The sequence below is a fragment of the Phoenix dactylifera genome, chromosome 8 (assembly GCF_009389715.1).
Source record: "Phoenix dactylifera cultivar Barhee BC4 chromosome 8, palm_55x_up_171113_PBpolish2nd_filt_p, whole genome shotgun sequence".
Taxonomy (NCBI): Eukaryota; Viridiplantae; Streptophyta; class Magnoliopsida; order Arecales; family Arecaceae; genus Phoenix; species Phoenix dactylifera.
In genome coordinates this window covers 25,728,290-25,743,122 of record NC_052399.1, presented here as the reverse complement: position 1 = coordinate 25,743,122, position 14,833 = coordinate 25,728,290, and the positions used below count along the sequence as shown (strand labels likewise).

The 14,833-nt window shown below is 36.5% G+C and overlaps 1 protein-coding gene across 1 annotated transcript; it reads left to right on the top strand.

Moving 5' to 3' along the window:
• Positions 1-1,449: 1,449 nt before the first annotated feature.
• On the top strand, positions 1,450-13,589 carry LOC103719253. The gene is made up of 3 exons (XM_008808400.4): positions 1,450-1,863; positions 12,044-12,281; positions 13,206-13,589. The coding sequence occupies exons 1-3, from the start codon at positions 1,552-1,554 to the stop codon at positions 13,355-13,357; spliced, it is 702 nt and encodes a 233-aa protein (XP_008806622.1). The 5' UTR covers positions 1,450-1,551; the 3' UTR covers positions 13,358-13,589.
• Positions 13,590-14,833: the final 1,244 nt, after the last annotated feature.

Sequence of the window (14,833 nt, the reverse complement as noted above, 5' to 3'; positions counted from 1 at the left end):
CTTTAAATGCCTTTGCTTGAACCTTTTCCTTGTCACAATCTCACTTTATTTAAAGAAGAGAAAGAATGCGAGAATGATGCATGACCTTTGACAATGGCAGCACAAGTAGAAAGTAGATGATGACCCTCAAATGACCTATTGTCCCATAAAGGTATAGTAAATAGCAACAAGCACAAATCCATTGATAGAATGAAGCACAAATCCATACTAGTGAATGGGCCAGCCATGCAGGCAAGCTCTTAAAACAAAGCAACAACTTTCTAACGAAGCATTTGTAATCCATAATAACTCGAACAGTTATAAAAAACAAACTTCCTTGTTCTAGAACTCAATTCTTTTTGGCTGGAAACAGTGTCTGATGGCGACATTGCTTGGTTTAATGAAAAAGACCTGCTATATCAATCTCTTAAGCAAGAAATCTTCCATCCTGCTGAGGGTTAACACTTAAGAAGATATAATTCTACATTTTGTAAGAGATGATTTAGCAACATTTTTGAAATTTGTTTCAACTTTGATGTCTGGTACCCTAATTTGAATACTCAATAGATCAAATGATAAGCCTTCCAAATACAAAATCATATACTGGGCTTTTTATTTGGAATCATAGTATGTTGTACCGGTCCAAATCAAGCAGTGCGGAGCGTACCGTACCATATTACTTCGGTACTGATATTCGATATGAATGGCATATCGATACTCGATACGTCAAGAAAACTTCGTACCGTACCGTACAGACATTGTATTAGTGTCGCACTAGTGTGAGGTCCGACACCAAGACAGAAAACTTTATTTGGAACTATAATTTCGCAAAATTACTATAGGAAAAAAAAAATGTCCCTTATGATAGGCATTTCATTTCAAAACAAGTGCAATTCATAGAAGTTAGTATCATGATGGCGCTAACTGGATAGATATTTTACAAGGCATCCACACTAATGGATACATTTATGCACTCAATTTTCCTTAATTTAGAATAAGTCAGAAGATCAATCATTGACGGATATCTTCCTCCATGATACCGTCTGACTTGCTATAGTGGATAGTAATCAAGAAATAACATCAGCTCTCCCTGGTCCGCTCCCTCTGCTGATGTCGTGATCCGCAGGTACAGATATGATATACTGGGAGTGAACTGATCCCAGTTAAAATCACATGATCCGGTGCATCACACCAATGTCAAACTGCCATATAGGAAGATCAAGTGATGAACGGCTCTACTCAAACTCTGGTGGTGCTGCAAACATGGATCTAAAAGAGATGATCGCATGAACAACTTCAAAAGTCCACATCACCGTCACCAATACAAAACTCTAGCAATCCCAAGTGGCATGGGCATTGGTCTTAATTAAAATGCTCCGCGGGACACCTCCAACACGATTGGCACGCCCACGAAATGAACGGTGGCGACCTCTCTTAACACAAGTCGGCACCTTGGCTGCCGTGAATCCGCCACGCATCCCTTTTTCCGCGGCCCTCTCTCGCGTAGCAGCTCTTCAGTGAAGTAACTAGTGGAGACAGGGAGGGGGAGGGGGAGAGAGAGAGAGAGAGGCGATGGCGGAGACCGACGAGGGGAGAAGCAGTACCAACGGCGTCTCAAGGGTCTATATTCCCCGGCCGATCGAGATCGAGAGCTCCGGCGGCGGATGCGGTGGCGAGACGCTCTACGCCGTCCTCCGGGCATTCGTCGCCGGCGTTGTCGCCCCGGACGCCACCGCGTCGCCGCCGCCCCCGCTGATCCAGCGGATCAAGGCCTCCTCCGCGAAGGCGGCGCCCCGTCTCCGGGAGGCGTCTCGGAACTCTGCTCACGATCTCCTCCTCTGGACCCGCCAGGGAAGCCCTCTTCGGGCCCTCCTCGTCATCTCGGTACAGGCGTTTAAAATATAGATAGCTATTTGAATTCCATAATTCCATGATGTGAGATAGGGTTTCCTTTTTTTAAAAAAAAAATAAAAAAAAATAAAAAATCTTTCTTTGATTTTATTGAATTTTTATGATTTTTTAAACGTTTTAGTTAGTTGAAAATCTTGTGAAATACTTGCTATGCTACCGATTGTTGGCGGAAAATCTTGATCGAATCGGAAAGGTTTGTAAAACTGCTTGAAGAAGAAGCACGTAGCGCAAAATTTTCACCTTGAAGAAATTATTAATATTTTTATAGAGAAATGAGTGTGGGCTGTAGTCACCTTTCTTTTTTTTGTTTTGCCTCCTATTTTTATTCATTTTTTGAATTTGTAATGATTTTTTATTTTTTTGTGAATTCGAATTTTGTGAGAATCTAGCACTGGAGTGCCAATTGTTGATAGACGGTCTTGACTTAATGGGAAAAAGTTTGTGAAGTAGTTCGCAGAGGAAATCTATGGTTGATGATCTTGATTAGAAATGATAATATATATTTACTGTTGAATATGGAAGAATGAAATTCTTAGGCTTTAGAAACAAACTTGGGAAATATAGATTCCATGAAATCGTACCATTTCATTGTTTGAATGGAGAATAAGAGAAATGGGTTAAATAATGTTGGACAGCAAGCAGTGTTTGGAGCTAGTTTAGGAGTTAGTTCTAGTGTTGGTATGGATGGCTTCGAAACAGATATTGGTTATTTGCTTGGAAATCATGGTAGTTCTCTCATTTTGTTTACTCAAGATGGAGAAGCCCATTGGTTACTACGATTGACATTTGAGACACATAATTTCGAGGATATTGGCATGCACCCCTTCATTTGTGTAAAACATTAAAAGAGAGAGATCATTGTCATTTGTGGGAATAATTCAATTGCATCAAAGTGAAAGTGTCCTTTTGGGTCTGGGGTACTTCTGGATTTGGTGAATGGTGACATATGGAACTATAGATAACTGACCGATGGGACTAAGATGCGTTATGGGAAAACCAGCAAAAGGACAATAAAGCTTTATCATAGATAATTGCGCAATCAGACTTGCAGGGAGAGGCTAAAAACAGAAAAGAATGAATGGGATCCACTTGAGAGCTAGAAGGAGCAAAGAACATGCACCTTGAAATCCTCAGAGAAAATTTGACGCTTTGAGGATAGAAGTTCATAGCAAACATATGGACTAACTGGGCAGACTAATTGCCATATCTGATCAATTCTGTGTAAAGGGTGGAGAAATTGATGATGTAAAAGTCATAAGATATTGGGGGCTCCCATTGGGAGATTGAATCATCTCCTTTCTGATACCAATTAGCCTATGGCCATAGAATAAATGATCAGGGAAGTGATCATGGGTTCACAGAAGTCAATAAACATCTACTAGATCATCGATTGCCGTTGTTGTTGATTAAGCAAGCCAAAGAGGCTTGGGTTTTGGACTGACGAGATAAATGGAGGACAACAAGGAAGTAGATAATATTGTAAATTTGGCAATGGCCATAATTGGGGTTCTGGTCATGATTGTAGAATACCTATTATAATGAAGATGAGGAAGCAGAAAAACATATGGCAAGTCTCAAAGTTATGAGAAATCTCAAGTTCAGAACTGTTACATTAATCAATTGCTCACTATTAGTCTGTGTACAAGGTAGCCAGTGAGTAGATTTTACATCAAGTGGGGCGTGAAGATAAATGGCAATGATGGTAAGGAACCTTTGGGTGCAAAATTTGTGGATAAGGTTGATGAGTGTATTGATGATAAGGATGTGTTGTTGCTTTTGTGATTTTCCTTTTAGTACTAGTAGCATATATATTTTGTTGTTCCAGTAGTGGAGGAAACAGATCACTTAGATGATGACGATTATGATATTATTATTGGTGTCGTTGAGTTTATTGCGAAGAATGCCAACTTCTGCTTGATGGAAGAGATTCCTCCAAGGATCAGTAGAAAGGTTGGTGGTTCCGGTATCTCTACATAGTTCTTCAAAAATGAAGTTGTGTCATTTCGCCAACCAGCTGTCCCCAAAAGAGGGGGTGTGGGGGCATGAAATTCAAAAACTTGCTGTTGGAGAATGAATCACAGGTTGGTTATTCAAGAATGCATGAGTTTCAAAATCATAAAGTTGGGGAAGATATGGATAATAGTCGATTAGCTTGCTTGATATGGTTACTGTGGTACACATAATCATAATCAATTAGTAGAAGTTGTAAAGATCTAGTTGTTGATTGCTCATGAGGTGATTCCTTTGGCAAATTAAAGAATTTTGCACCATGACTTGCCTAGTTGTGGCTTCATGAAATTATGTTCAGACAAGATAAAAACATGGCAGAAAGAACTAAAGGCATGGATAATTTTGGTGTTGCGACTGTCTGCTGTACAGACCGTTGCATGCTGTTGATGCTGAAATAGAGATGTTGATTATTTTGGTACTCTACGAATGGGGAAGTCCTGTCATTGGAAGATGTTCGTAAACCAAACATAGGATACTTGGGATTGAGTCTAATTATACATTACAGAGTCAATAAAAGACCTTTTTTCGAGGCATTTCAGTTATGGGATATTAGGCACTAAATATGTTGACTATCTGGATCTGTCACATCTTGATTAAAATATTATCATTTTCTGCCTTAACACTTAAGAAACCAGATGATATAGCTTTATGATTTCTCTTTTTGTTTTTTTTTAAACAAATTTTTGATATGTATTATCAATGCAACTTGGTTTGCTTGCTACATTAGAAGAATGGCTTGTAGTAACAATTTTAAAGTTCACTCCGATGATTATTTTTCCTCAGTGGTAAGGAGTTAAAATTTGCATTTATCTTCACCAAAGGGCTTTTTTTTTTTTTTTGTTGCATCTAAGTCATCTTTTGGGCTTCAGACACATATTTAACCAAATTATATGTGAAGGCATGAATGTTTTTAATGAAATTAAAGGGCTTATATTTAGTTACTAACCATCCAAGAAAGTTGAATGCTGATCATAATGTATTACTAGTAGTTGATGTCAAAGAGAGTGAAGATTTCTGTGCAAATGCTTTTAAGGAGGTTGATCTTCATACAAACATTTCAAAAGTGAACATCAAAGCACTGTAGATACAACTTGTTTGCTCTTGCTGAACAACTTTATATGTATGAAGGAATAGATAGGAAAATCAATTGTCTATAACTGTTGCATTTAGGCAAGAACAGATTTTGGAATTTAAAAGAACAAGAAAATTATATTTGGAGGCACAAATTTAAATGTACTATGTAAACTAATGTTACTTATATCATACTTTTTAAATTTTAGCACAATCTTGATTAGTTTCCCTTCTTTAACTTTTCCGGGATTCCTTGTTGGGACCTGCAGGCTAAAATAGTTTAATATTATTGGCATGCTAATAATATGGGAACCTAGTTTCTTTATTTTCTGCTTTTTTTTAAAATCTTCCTCTTGTTTTTTATATGTAAGAGAAGTCATTTTGGCACCTCTTTCATGAGAATCCCTTTATTTGCATGCTAGTGAGTTTATGGGATATATTTCTTGAGACACATGTTAGTGGAACTTTCTGGAGCTTATATAAATGGGCCAGCTAACCAATTTACACCTGATAACATCATGAACTACATGCAGGAACAAGCTTCTTTTGGTGCAGCATGAAGTCATAAACGTGTCTTGCTCTTAGATACTTCCAATACTTTGTAATTTTATGCAAATAACATTTGCTGCCATTGGTTTATCTAAATCAATTTAAATTTAACTAATGTCATACCCCTCTTTAAACTTGTCATCAAGGTTATGTTAAATCATCTTACAAACATAATTGATCAATTATAATAGTTTTTAAAATGCCTCCGTATTTCTTTCTTGCTGTGTATCATTTTGAAGGAGTATTACTTTATTACATTCTTTTGCAGTTGCCATTTCTTTCAGTTGTTTGTAGTATTGAAATTCATCCTTTATTCTTATAAAAGACATTGAGAATGCTTACATGATACATATTATTTACTTAATGAAATTTAAGGGTAGGAATTCTTCTGTGTTTCATGAAGTGGCTCTATGTCGTTAGAGAAGTGAGATTGATGGATTATTTAACACTATTTCTATGTTTTCGAGGTATTCACCATGATTCATAAAAAATAGATCTTAGGAAAGCTAAGTAGGAAGTAGTAATTAATGCTGTGATCCAAGGATTATTGACAGCTGATTTAAGGTTTCTGGATCATTCATGAAGGTTTGAGGTCAAAAGTGGATTAGGGAGCATGCTTTTAATTCTTTGGTCAATGGGTCATTAGTGGCTGGTTCAATAATTTTAAAGCACTTATCAAATTCCTGGACGTACAAATAAGGGGAAAGCAACCACAAAGTGAGGGTGGATTATTTGCAAAGCAAGATGCTTTTTGTGTTAGTAGAAGAATGATGAAATATAAGGATTTGTGACAAGAGAAGTTACATAAAAGTAGATTGGCTTAATAAAGGGCTCCTATTAGACATGCCTGCTATCTCAAAATGCACTCATACATGTCTCTTGCTTTCATGAGAATAGCATTTTGTTCATTAATTTTTTGCCCACGATAATCTATTTTTTTCCTTTTGGTGTGGACGAATAAAGTTTGTTACATGGCCAAAGTCCAATGTTATGAAATTGACACATGCACATGTGCATTTGCTTACACTTTAACATTTCAAGTAGCCAAACCTAAATGTTTTAGTTTGGTTTGCACTTTGGTGAAGATGGCTGGAGCTAAAATTTTAAAATGTATGTTCTTAGTTTGCACTTCAATTTCTTGGGAGGACAAAGTCTAAGTTATAGGGATGGATTCTGCTAAATTTTGCACACGAATAGCTTAGGTTGTAATGCACTAAAATATTTTTAATATTTTCAGATTTTTTTGGGGTGATTACTAGAAAGTCCTCGAAGTCTGAGGATTGCTTAGTCATATTTAGGAGGCTAAAGTGAGATATATTTTGTAAAGTGGACTGTTTTAATGAAGCGAAGTCTTTGATTAGGAGTTCATCATATTATACTAGTTAGAGTTTAGGTTCATCATAAATAACTTGCGGGTCCTAGAATGTGAAGACATTGTCTTAGACAACGTTTCAAATCTTGTGGTATGCAGATGCCCCCATGTAGGTCACATACTAGTACAATGTGAGATATGGTGCAGGACTTGTATCTACTCACGGTTCGCCCAACCGGACAATACTTAGTGTCAGTATGGGTCAATACAGTGAATGATATGGGGTTGTATGGTACAGTCGAGATTTGATGCTCTGCTCTTATAGTTAAGTGTCTATAAATATGGGTTCATGAAAAGTGATAAATTTTGTATGATTGGCATTATTCGTTCTACAATAAGTACGAATAGTAGTAACAGGTTCATTATGAGGGGTTTTTAGAGGGTCAAAAAGTCTTGTAGGTCTTTTAGAACTTGAATGAAACCTTCAGAGTTATCTTTTAACCTATCACATGATGTCATAGAACAAGCATGAGACTTGTGACCCTAGATATGATTTCTAGGTTCCATGAGTGGATCCGATTCTATTCTTTCTGTCCCCTGAGTTTTTCTTGTGGCCTTTTGTGTTTGCTTTTGATTCTTCTTTATTTTTTACATCAGTTTTTTTTTTTTTTCAAAGTCCATATCATCTTTTCTCTCTTTATTCTTTTATGATAATTTATGGTTTCTTTTACTTCTTTATTTCTTTCACATCTAAATCTGTTTTTCCATATTTTTTTCAGAATATTAATCCCAAATTACTTCTCTTGATATTTAAATAGCCCATCATCCAATCATATATTTTACTGCATAGATAAGCTATTGCTATTCGATAGCCATTCGAGTCTTTTCTTTCTTTTGTTTTATACCTTACTCCACCAATCAACCCTAATTTCATGTTCTTTAGATTCACAATCCGTTGACAATTTGGTGCTTTAATTCTGAAAATCATAGTTCATTTTTAATCAAAATTCAGGTCTCCATTGAATTTTCCTACAACATTTAGGTTGAGTTCTAAAGCCTGATAGGATCCTATCCCTAGATTGTCCTATATCAATTTAGTATATTAGAGCTCTGATGTGCTACGATGTTCAACCATACTGGCAATCCAAAGCATGGAGCATATCTGATTATCAACAATGCACTTATGAGCATATCCTTTATGAAGATTCTGTAGAACTTGAACCACTTGAGTTTTTAAATTGAATCACTGATGTAGAAGATTCTTCGACTGGTACATCATGCTTAACCAGTGTGCGTCCACTTCACTAAGATGAAACTTAAAGTGGAGAAGCATAGAATATTAGATGAATTATTGAGGTTGCATCTTGTTATCAATTGGGAAGAGATGGAGAAGTTGCTCAAAGAGAGGTATTTTCTTCCCTATCTTCATCATTCAGCGTAGCAAGAAATATGTCTAACCTATTTCCGAGAAGATTTTAAAAGAAGTATTTTGCACAAGAGCCAGAAGCTTCCAAAAGATCATAGATCCAATTAGCAAATGGCCTTGCTTTTGCACTGGAAGGGTTATTGAAAAACAAGGTGCATGAAGAAGTCAAGCACCTAACATCTTTGGGTATTTTCAGACATGGACAAAAGTACAACGATGAAGGCATTCTCATTTAAAAGCAGTATCAAAATATCCTTGCATGATATTTGGACCTAATGCAGTAAAGAGAGTGTCAAGTTGTGTGGTTATGGTATTGAAAGAAGAGAACAAGCAACTTCTCTAAAATTCTGAACATGTGCAAGATTCTAAAAACATTTTCGAAAAAAATACATTGGTTGATAAACTTCACAAGATTCACATATACTAGAGTTTGGTGAAGAAATAATTATGGATGTTAGAGATTTTACAACCAAACTGGAAGAATATGAGGTGATAACTAGGGGATGTCTGGATGCTGATTTTCATACAAGAACTTACAGAAGTTGGGGAAGTTACTTCCCTCGATACTCCAAAGTTTAACGAGCAAGCTAGCCCACAAGACCCAAGAAAGTTTGAAGAACTTGTCACCTCAAATAAAACAAATAATAGCGTTTATGCCTTAAAAATAGTTTCACAATGGGCACAACTAACTAAAAAAATTTATGAAATTTGGCTTGATTTGAAGCAGTTCAATATATATTTTAATCTAGTACCACCATGTTTGATTGGATTGTGCATCAACTGGAGTTCAAGTTCTATTGAGAGGATAATGTGACATCCAATCTTAGGCATTCATCATCCAGATAATCAATCACCAAACTTTTAACTTCAAAAAACTTGAGGCAACTTGTTACGCAGCGGAACTGAATGACGGAGACCAAGGTTGTCATGATGAATTAGAGGGCTGCAGGAGATAGGGACTTAGCTTGAATTCAGCATATGCTGTTAGTTTGATTTTTTATTCTTTTTATTCTTTTATTTCTATTTTCTTTGTGCTTTAGTAGTTTTTAACAAGTGTATGTCTGAGATTAAGTGATCTCGAAAGCCATACTAAATAGTTAGATGAGGCAATGATGTGGCACAACTTGATAATAAAAGCCACTTCAACTATTAATAAGTTGTGAGGGAAACAATAATGTAGTGTTTACTGCCTATGACTGTTTATGCTACAGCAACTGTGACTGTACTAAATAGTGCATTTCAATGGGTACTTTAGGGAGTCAAAAAGTCCTGTTAGGGTTTTCTTTTTCGTTAAGTATGGAAACTGAGTTATGAAATCAGATGAGGATGCAGAATATTAATAAAATTATGTGGTGATCCTCTAAAAAAGGCATGAGGCTTGTAACCCTAGTTGTGATTCCTAGGCATTTGGAGTGAGTCTATTTTTTTTTGTGTGTTATTTCTTTAAAGTCCGATGTCACCTTTTTTTCTTTCTCTTTATGCTTTTCATGATAATTTAGGTTTTTTTTTTTAATTACTTTCCTATCTAATTCCTTTTTTTACTGCTGTTTGCAATGTGTCGATCCCAAATTACTTTTGTTGATATTTAAATAGTCCATCATCCGATCATAAATAATACTACACATATAAGTCATTCAATAGCCCTCCAAGTCCTCCTTTCTTTTGTATTACATCGTACCCCCCATTAGTCTAGCCATAGTTTCATGTTACCTAGATTTACGACCAAATTTGTTATCAATTTGGTGCTTTAATTCCAAAATTGATAGTTCAATCTTAATCAAAAAATCAGTTTTGAATTGGATTTTCTAGCAACATATAGATTGAGTCCTAAACTCTGATAGGTTCCCATCCACAGACTACGCTCCATCCAAGCTCATTTTTCTATATGCCTTAAAGAAGGGTTCAAATATGAATTCCGACACTTGTTTAGGTTTGGTCCTAGAATAGTATGGCACTGGGATGCTATTTCCTCGACTCTTGGGATGGTTTGGCACCCTTATAGCAAATTGGACTGATATTTTTTAAAATTTTCTAAACTTCTTATCATACATGAAATGTTAATGAATGTTGTTATGTTTTAATGTCCTTAAACATCTCTCTCTCTTTTTAAACCTAAGACACATCCACGAAAGAACCCAGGAGAAAAAAGCATGTGCCCCCATTACTGTTCTTTTTCTCTTTCTTTTTCCTTCCCAAAAAAGTGAACCGGCCGAGTCATGCTTGGTACCTAGCAAACAAGCCTTGTACCGCCTGCTTAGTCCGTGTTCAAGCAGGATGGGTGAGGAATATGCTGCATGAAGAAACCAGTGTCCTATGTCCTAACACACATCTTGTATATTGTTTTCTGTGTTGAATGGGATAGTGCGCGATAGGTCAGCACCACTAGTACCTCGATTCTTAAAGCCTGATTAGGCCTAAAACTTTGGAAGCCCTGGAATTTTGTGCCAGCCTAGAGCTTAGAACTAAATTTAAAATGTGAATGTGGCTTAGATTAGGGCCTGGCTTGTCCAAATGAAATACCATAATTTGGGTTTCACTTGGGCCCAGTACCCTTGGACTCTGTTTGGGAAATGCTGTGGCTGGATCTGCAGTTCCACCTTTGAGATGACATCAAGACTATGCCTGACTTAGCTTGACTTATCCTATAGTCACACAATTCATCATCTGTAGTTGGACTTTTAAACATCATTTAAGCAGCCCATGATGTTGTATATGAGAATCCCCCTGACCATCTGCATTCCCTTTATGCTGTACGGGCTAAATAGGTAGAGCTTAGCATTATGCAACCCACTCGTATGTGGGCCCTTGTAGAATGGTAGGTTTAGGCAGGGCTGGACATGGGTTTTGGGTGGGCCAAATTTGGCTATTGATAATCATGTTAATTTGTTAATAAAGCGATGATTATTTCTAGTTAGTATTGAGTTCTAAGTACTAAGTTTTAGTTGTTGTCATAATTAATCTTGTTTATATCATCGCCGTCATCAACATCATTATCATCTCTATGTATTTTATTTGATTTTTTTATTCAAAACTATCAACTGTGTATGCACGCGCATGTCACTTACATCAGTTTTGTTCTATATGGTTCCTTGACAAGCTGCATATGTCAGCTACATTTTGAACACCACTTTGTATTTTGAAAAATCAAGTTTAATTTTCATACAATAGCAGTTAGTAATGACCTTGCGGCCGCCAGCACTGGCCCATCCCGACTCATTAAGTTCAGTCTAAATAAATGCATTTAATATTTATGATGCATCTAAAAAATGGTCAGCTAGCACTCCTTATGTGAAGCTAAATACAAACAACCATTGCATTTTTCGAAGATCCAGAAGACACCAGTGGCACGTATCTGCATGTCCAGACATATCTGGTTACATGGGTATCAGATGATCTGCTTTATGTTGTATGTTTCAGTCATTCAACATTTCTGCTTTTACAGAATAAATTTTCTGAATTGGGGTCTTGAAAGCCCGTAGAAAACCAATACGCTTCCAGGACTCTTATTTGAAACTGCAATCTTTGTGAAGCAAAAAAAAAAAAGAAGAAGAATTTGATATTTGCAACTTCTCTGGTGATTTGAGTCCTTAATAGGTGCTTGCTTTGTTTTAGAATGTTTGATATACCAGAACATGCAACTAAACATACTTAAATATATTTGATGCTCGATAGGAAGATTTGAGTGGACTAATGCAAGTCCATGGAGAGTCAAGAAATATGTGTATCTTAATATTTTCATGATAAATGTACAGTTCTCACTTTTTATTTTCTTTCCTGTATGGCAGGTTGGAACAATCACACTTGTGGCTTTGACAGGGTTGCTGGTTTTCATGCTATTCTTTTTGGCAGCAACACTGAATGCTATCATCATTGCTTTTCTCATGTCTCTGGCAGCTGCTGGAGGATTTTTAGCTCTTTTCTTTGCCTGTTTGACAGCAATTTATATTGGAGCATTATCTGTTGCAGTCTTCATAATCTCTACAACAACCATTTCAACAATCATCGCTGTCATGATTGCCACTGGTGAGTTGCAATAGGTTCTCAGTTGAATCTCTTGTCGATAATGAAATTATCTGGGTCTGGCCATGTAATGCTTTGCTTCTCACAACCTCTTTTTCTGTGCTGTGAGCAGAATATATGGCACATACTAGTCATTAGAGCATGCATTTATTCTAGCTATCTTTGAGCCATGCTATCTCCTGATTCCTAGTTTCCTGCTATGTTTCTCATTTCAGTACGATGGGAACCTCTTCAGACATGACTACTGCACTGTTTCATTGCCATTATCATCAGTCAAATGCTAATATTAAATTTTCTTGATTCCCTTTTTACTTTTGATTTTTTTTTATGGGACTGGGAAAAATTCTTATAGTTCCACAAAACTCCACACACTTGCCTTGTCCTTGGTTTCCATCTGAACACCCAAGTGTAGATTTGTCAGGGAGGCTGAGTTATCCCTTGCTCTTCTTCACTTCTTAAGCCTCCATGATAACTACTACCTTGAATAAAGATTTCCCACTATTTCAGTTTGTTCTTTGGGGGAACAAAATGAGACAGTTGCACCTCCCAAATTGAGAATGCATTTACCAAATTACCTGAATTGAAAAGTAATCAGATTTGGAAGTTGCGGCCATCTTTCCTACCTCTCATGTGCATAGCTTATATATAGTTTTCTTTCTTTGCCACTAACAAGTAATCTATATATTCTGCTTATAGACAAGGGTTACCAATAATATTAAAATGGAATCAATTAATGGAACCTTAAAGTAGTTCAGGATAAGGAATTTCCAGGGGTGCTAAGAGATTTTAATTACTGAATGTTAATTTGAAAATCTTTAAGATTACTTAACATTTTCCCCTGGAGAATAGGTTTTATTTTTGTTTTTTCCTGCTTCAGATTTCTTTACTACATCAATATCTAAAGTTTGTCAAAACATCTGGCTGCAGGGTGGGTTGGATTTTTTTGGGTTGTCTGGCTTTCTGCCAAAAAAAGCATGAACCTCGCTAAGCAATCCTTGAGCATGACGAGTTCAGCAATTTCAGCATATTCTGCTTCTCGGCATGCACGACGTGATGTGTCCTCAAAGTCTGCTGATTGAAGTCAATCGAAAAGCCAAGCCTTTTTGTATATTCTCTGCATCTCATTCTCAACGGTAGCTTGTTTGTGTGGATTGCTTATATCAGATTTTTTAATATACTTGGTCTATTTGATCTAGAATTCTGCTCCATGTTTAGATCATCCATGGAACCATTTTCAAGCGAGTTCAAATATTTTCAGACTAGACTATTTTGTTTGTACTTCATGATGGATAAATGTGTAGATTGTGAAAAGTATCCATCTAAACCCAAAAAGAAGTTCGGTAAGTTCATCTCTACTCCTTCCAGTTAAGAAAAGCTCCTCTGCAAACCATGAAGACATGCCAATCACTATGCAAAGTTTGCTATTTTATGTTACTTTTGAGGCAATTACGGAAAGTATCTTCATACGAAATTGTTGCTACGTGAAGAGAATTTGACATGATTGCTTTGGAAATGCAGCGGAAGACGCATGCCCAGTGCAACTTCAGAAGCTTCATTCAAAATCTTTCCAAATGAATCACTGCCATACTTTGTCTTCCAATTCTTGCGTATATTCCGAAAAGAATGTCCATGAGCTAGGGTCGGTGACAAATCGAATGTTTCCACTCATAACAATTATTCTTCTTGTTGTGAAAAAATCGATCAATCTGCATATTCGTCGCAGCTTTTTGTTTACCGTACCAACATTGTTAGCGTGGGGCTTGTAAATCTTCGTCTTCTTGTTTCCTTCAGTTTTGGTAGCATGCGGTGAGGCTTCAATCAGCTTCCAGCCCAACTTAATTGGTTTCCTAACATTCTTTAGCAGCAGTACACTTCGATCTTATCATGCTTTAGGGCTGCCATTGTACCTGACGTGATGGATTCTTTTATTTTGAATGGCTTTTTTTTCTATAAAAAAAAGTATTTCCCCCACCTCATTCATCTTCTCTACTCTTAGGGGCCGGTTTGGACGTGCAGACACCTGATTCCCCAATATAATTTACTGGCATGGAAAGATGTTGAGAAATAACTTGAAATGAAAAGTTCGGGGATGCAGGAGGTCGGAATAAATCATCACAATTTTATAGGGATAATAGAGATCAATATAATATAAACATGATCTTTCATATCCCTATAAATCCGAGCAGTGGAATCCTGAACTTTCTCAATTATTAGATTCGCTTCTTGACAGTTTCTTATCTAAGAATAATTAATTCATAGATTAACTGCATGGGCTGACAAAAAGGTCATAGTATAGGTTCCCAAAGGGGTTCTTTGGTTGACTAGTTTATCACAGGCAGAAAAGAGACTCAACATGAATGAATTTTACGAATATGGCTATTCGCTTCTTTTATTTAAAATTTCTTGTACCCTATTTGACAAGTCATAAGACTCGAAAAATTAGTGTCCTTAAAAACAAGTATTTTATTTTTGTTTATGAAGTCCGTTCTGCAGAGAATCATGTTTTATGATTCAGGTTTAAAATAAATTTGGAGACAACGAAACCCCTTTTAACA

Bases quoted from the DNA above. Each gene is read 5' to 3' on its own strand.
- LOC103719253 (XM_008808400.4), top strand. From the start codon at position 1,552: ATGGCGGAGACCGACGAGGGGAGAAGCAGTACCAACGGCGTCTCAAGG. The intron at 1,864-12,043 runs GTACAGGCGTTT...CCTGTATGGCAG, and splicing joins GGGCCCTCCTCGTCATCTCG to GTTGGAACAATCACACTTGT. The intron at 12,282-13,205 runs GTGAGTTGCAAT...ATCTGGCTGCAG, and splicing joins CGCTGTCATGATTGCCACTG to GGTGGGTTGGATTTTTTTGG.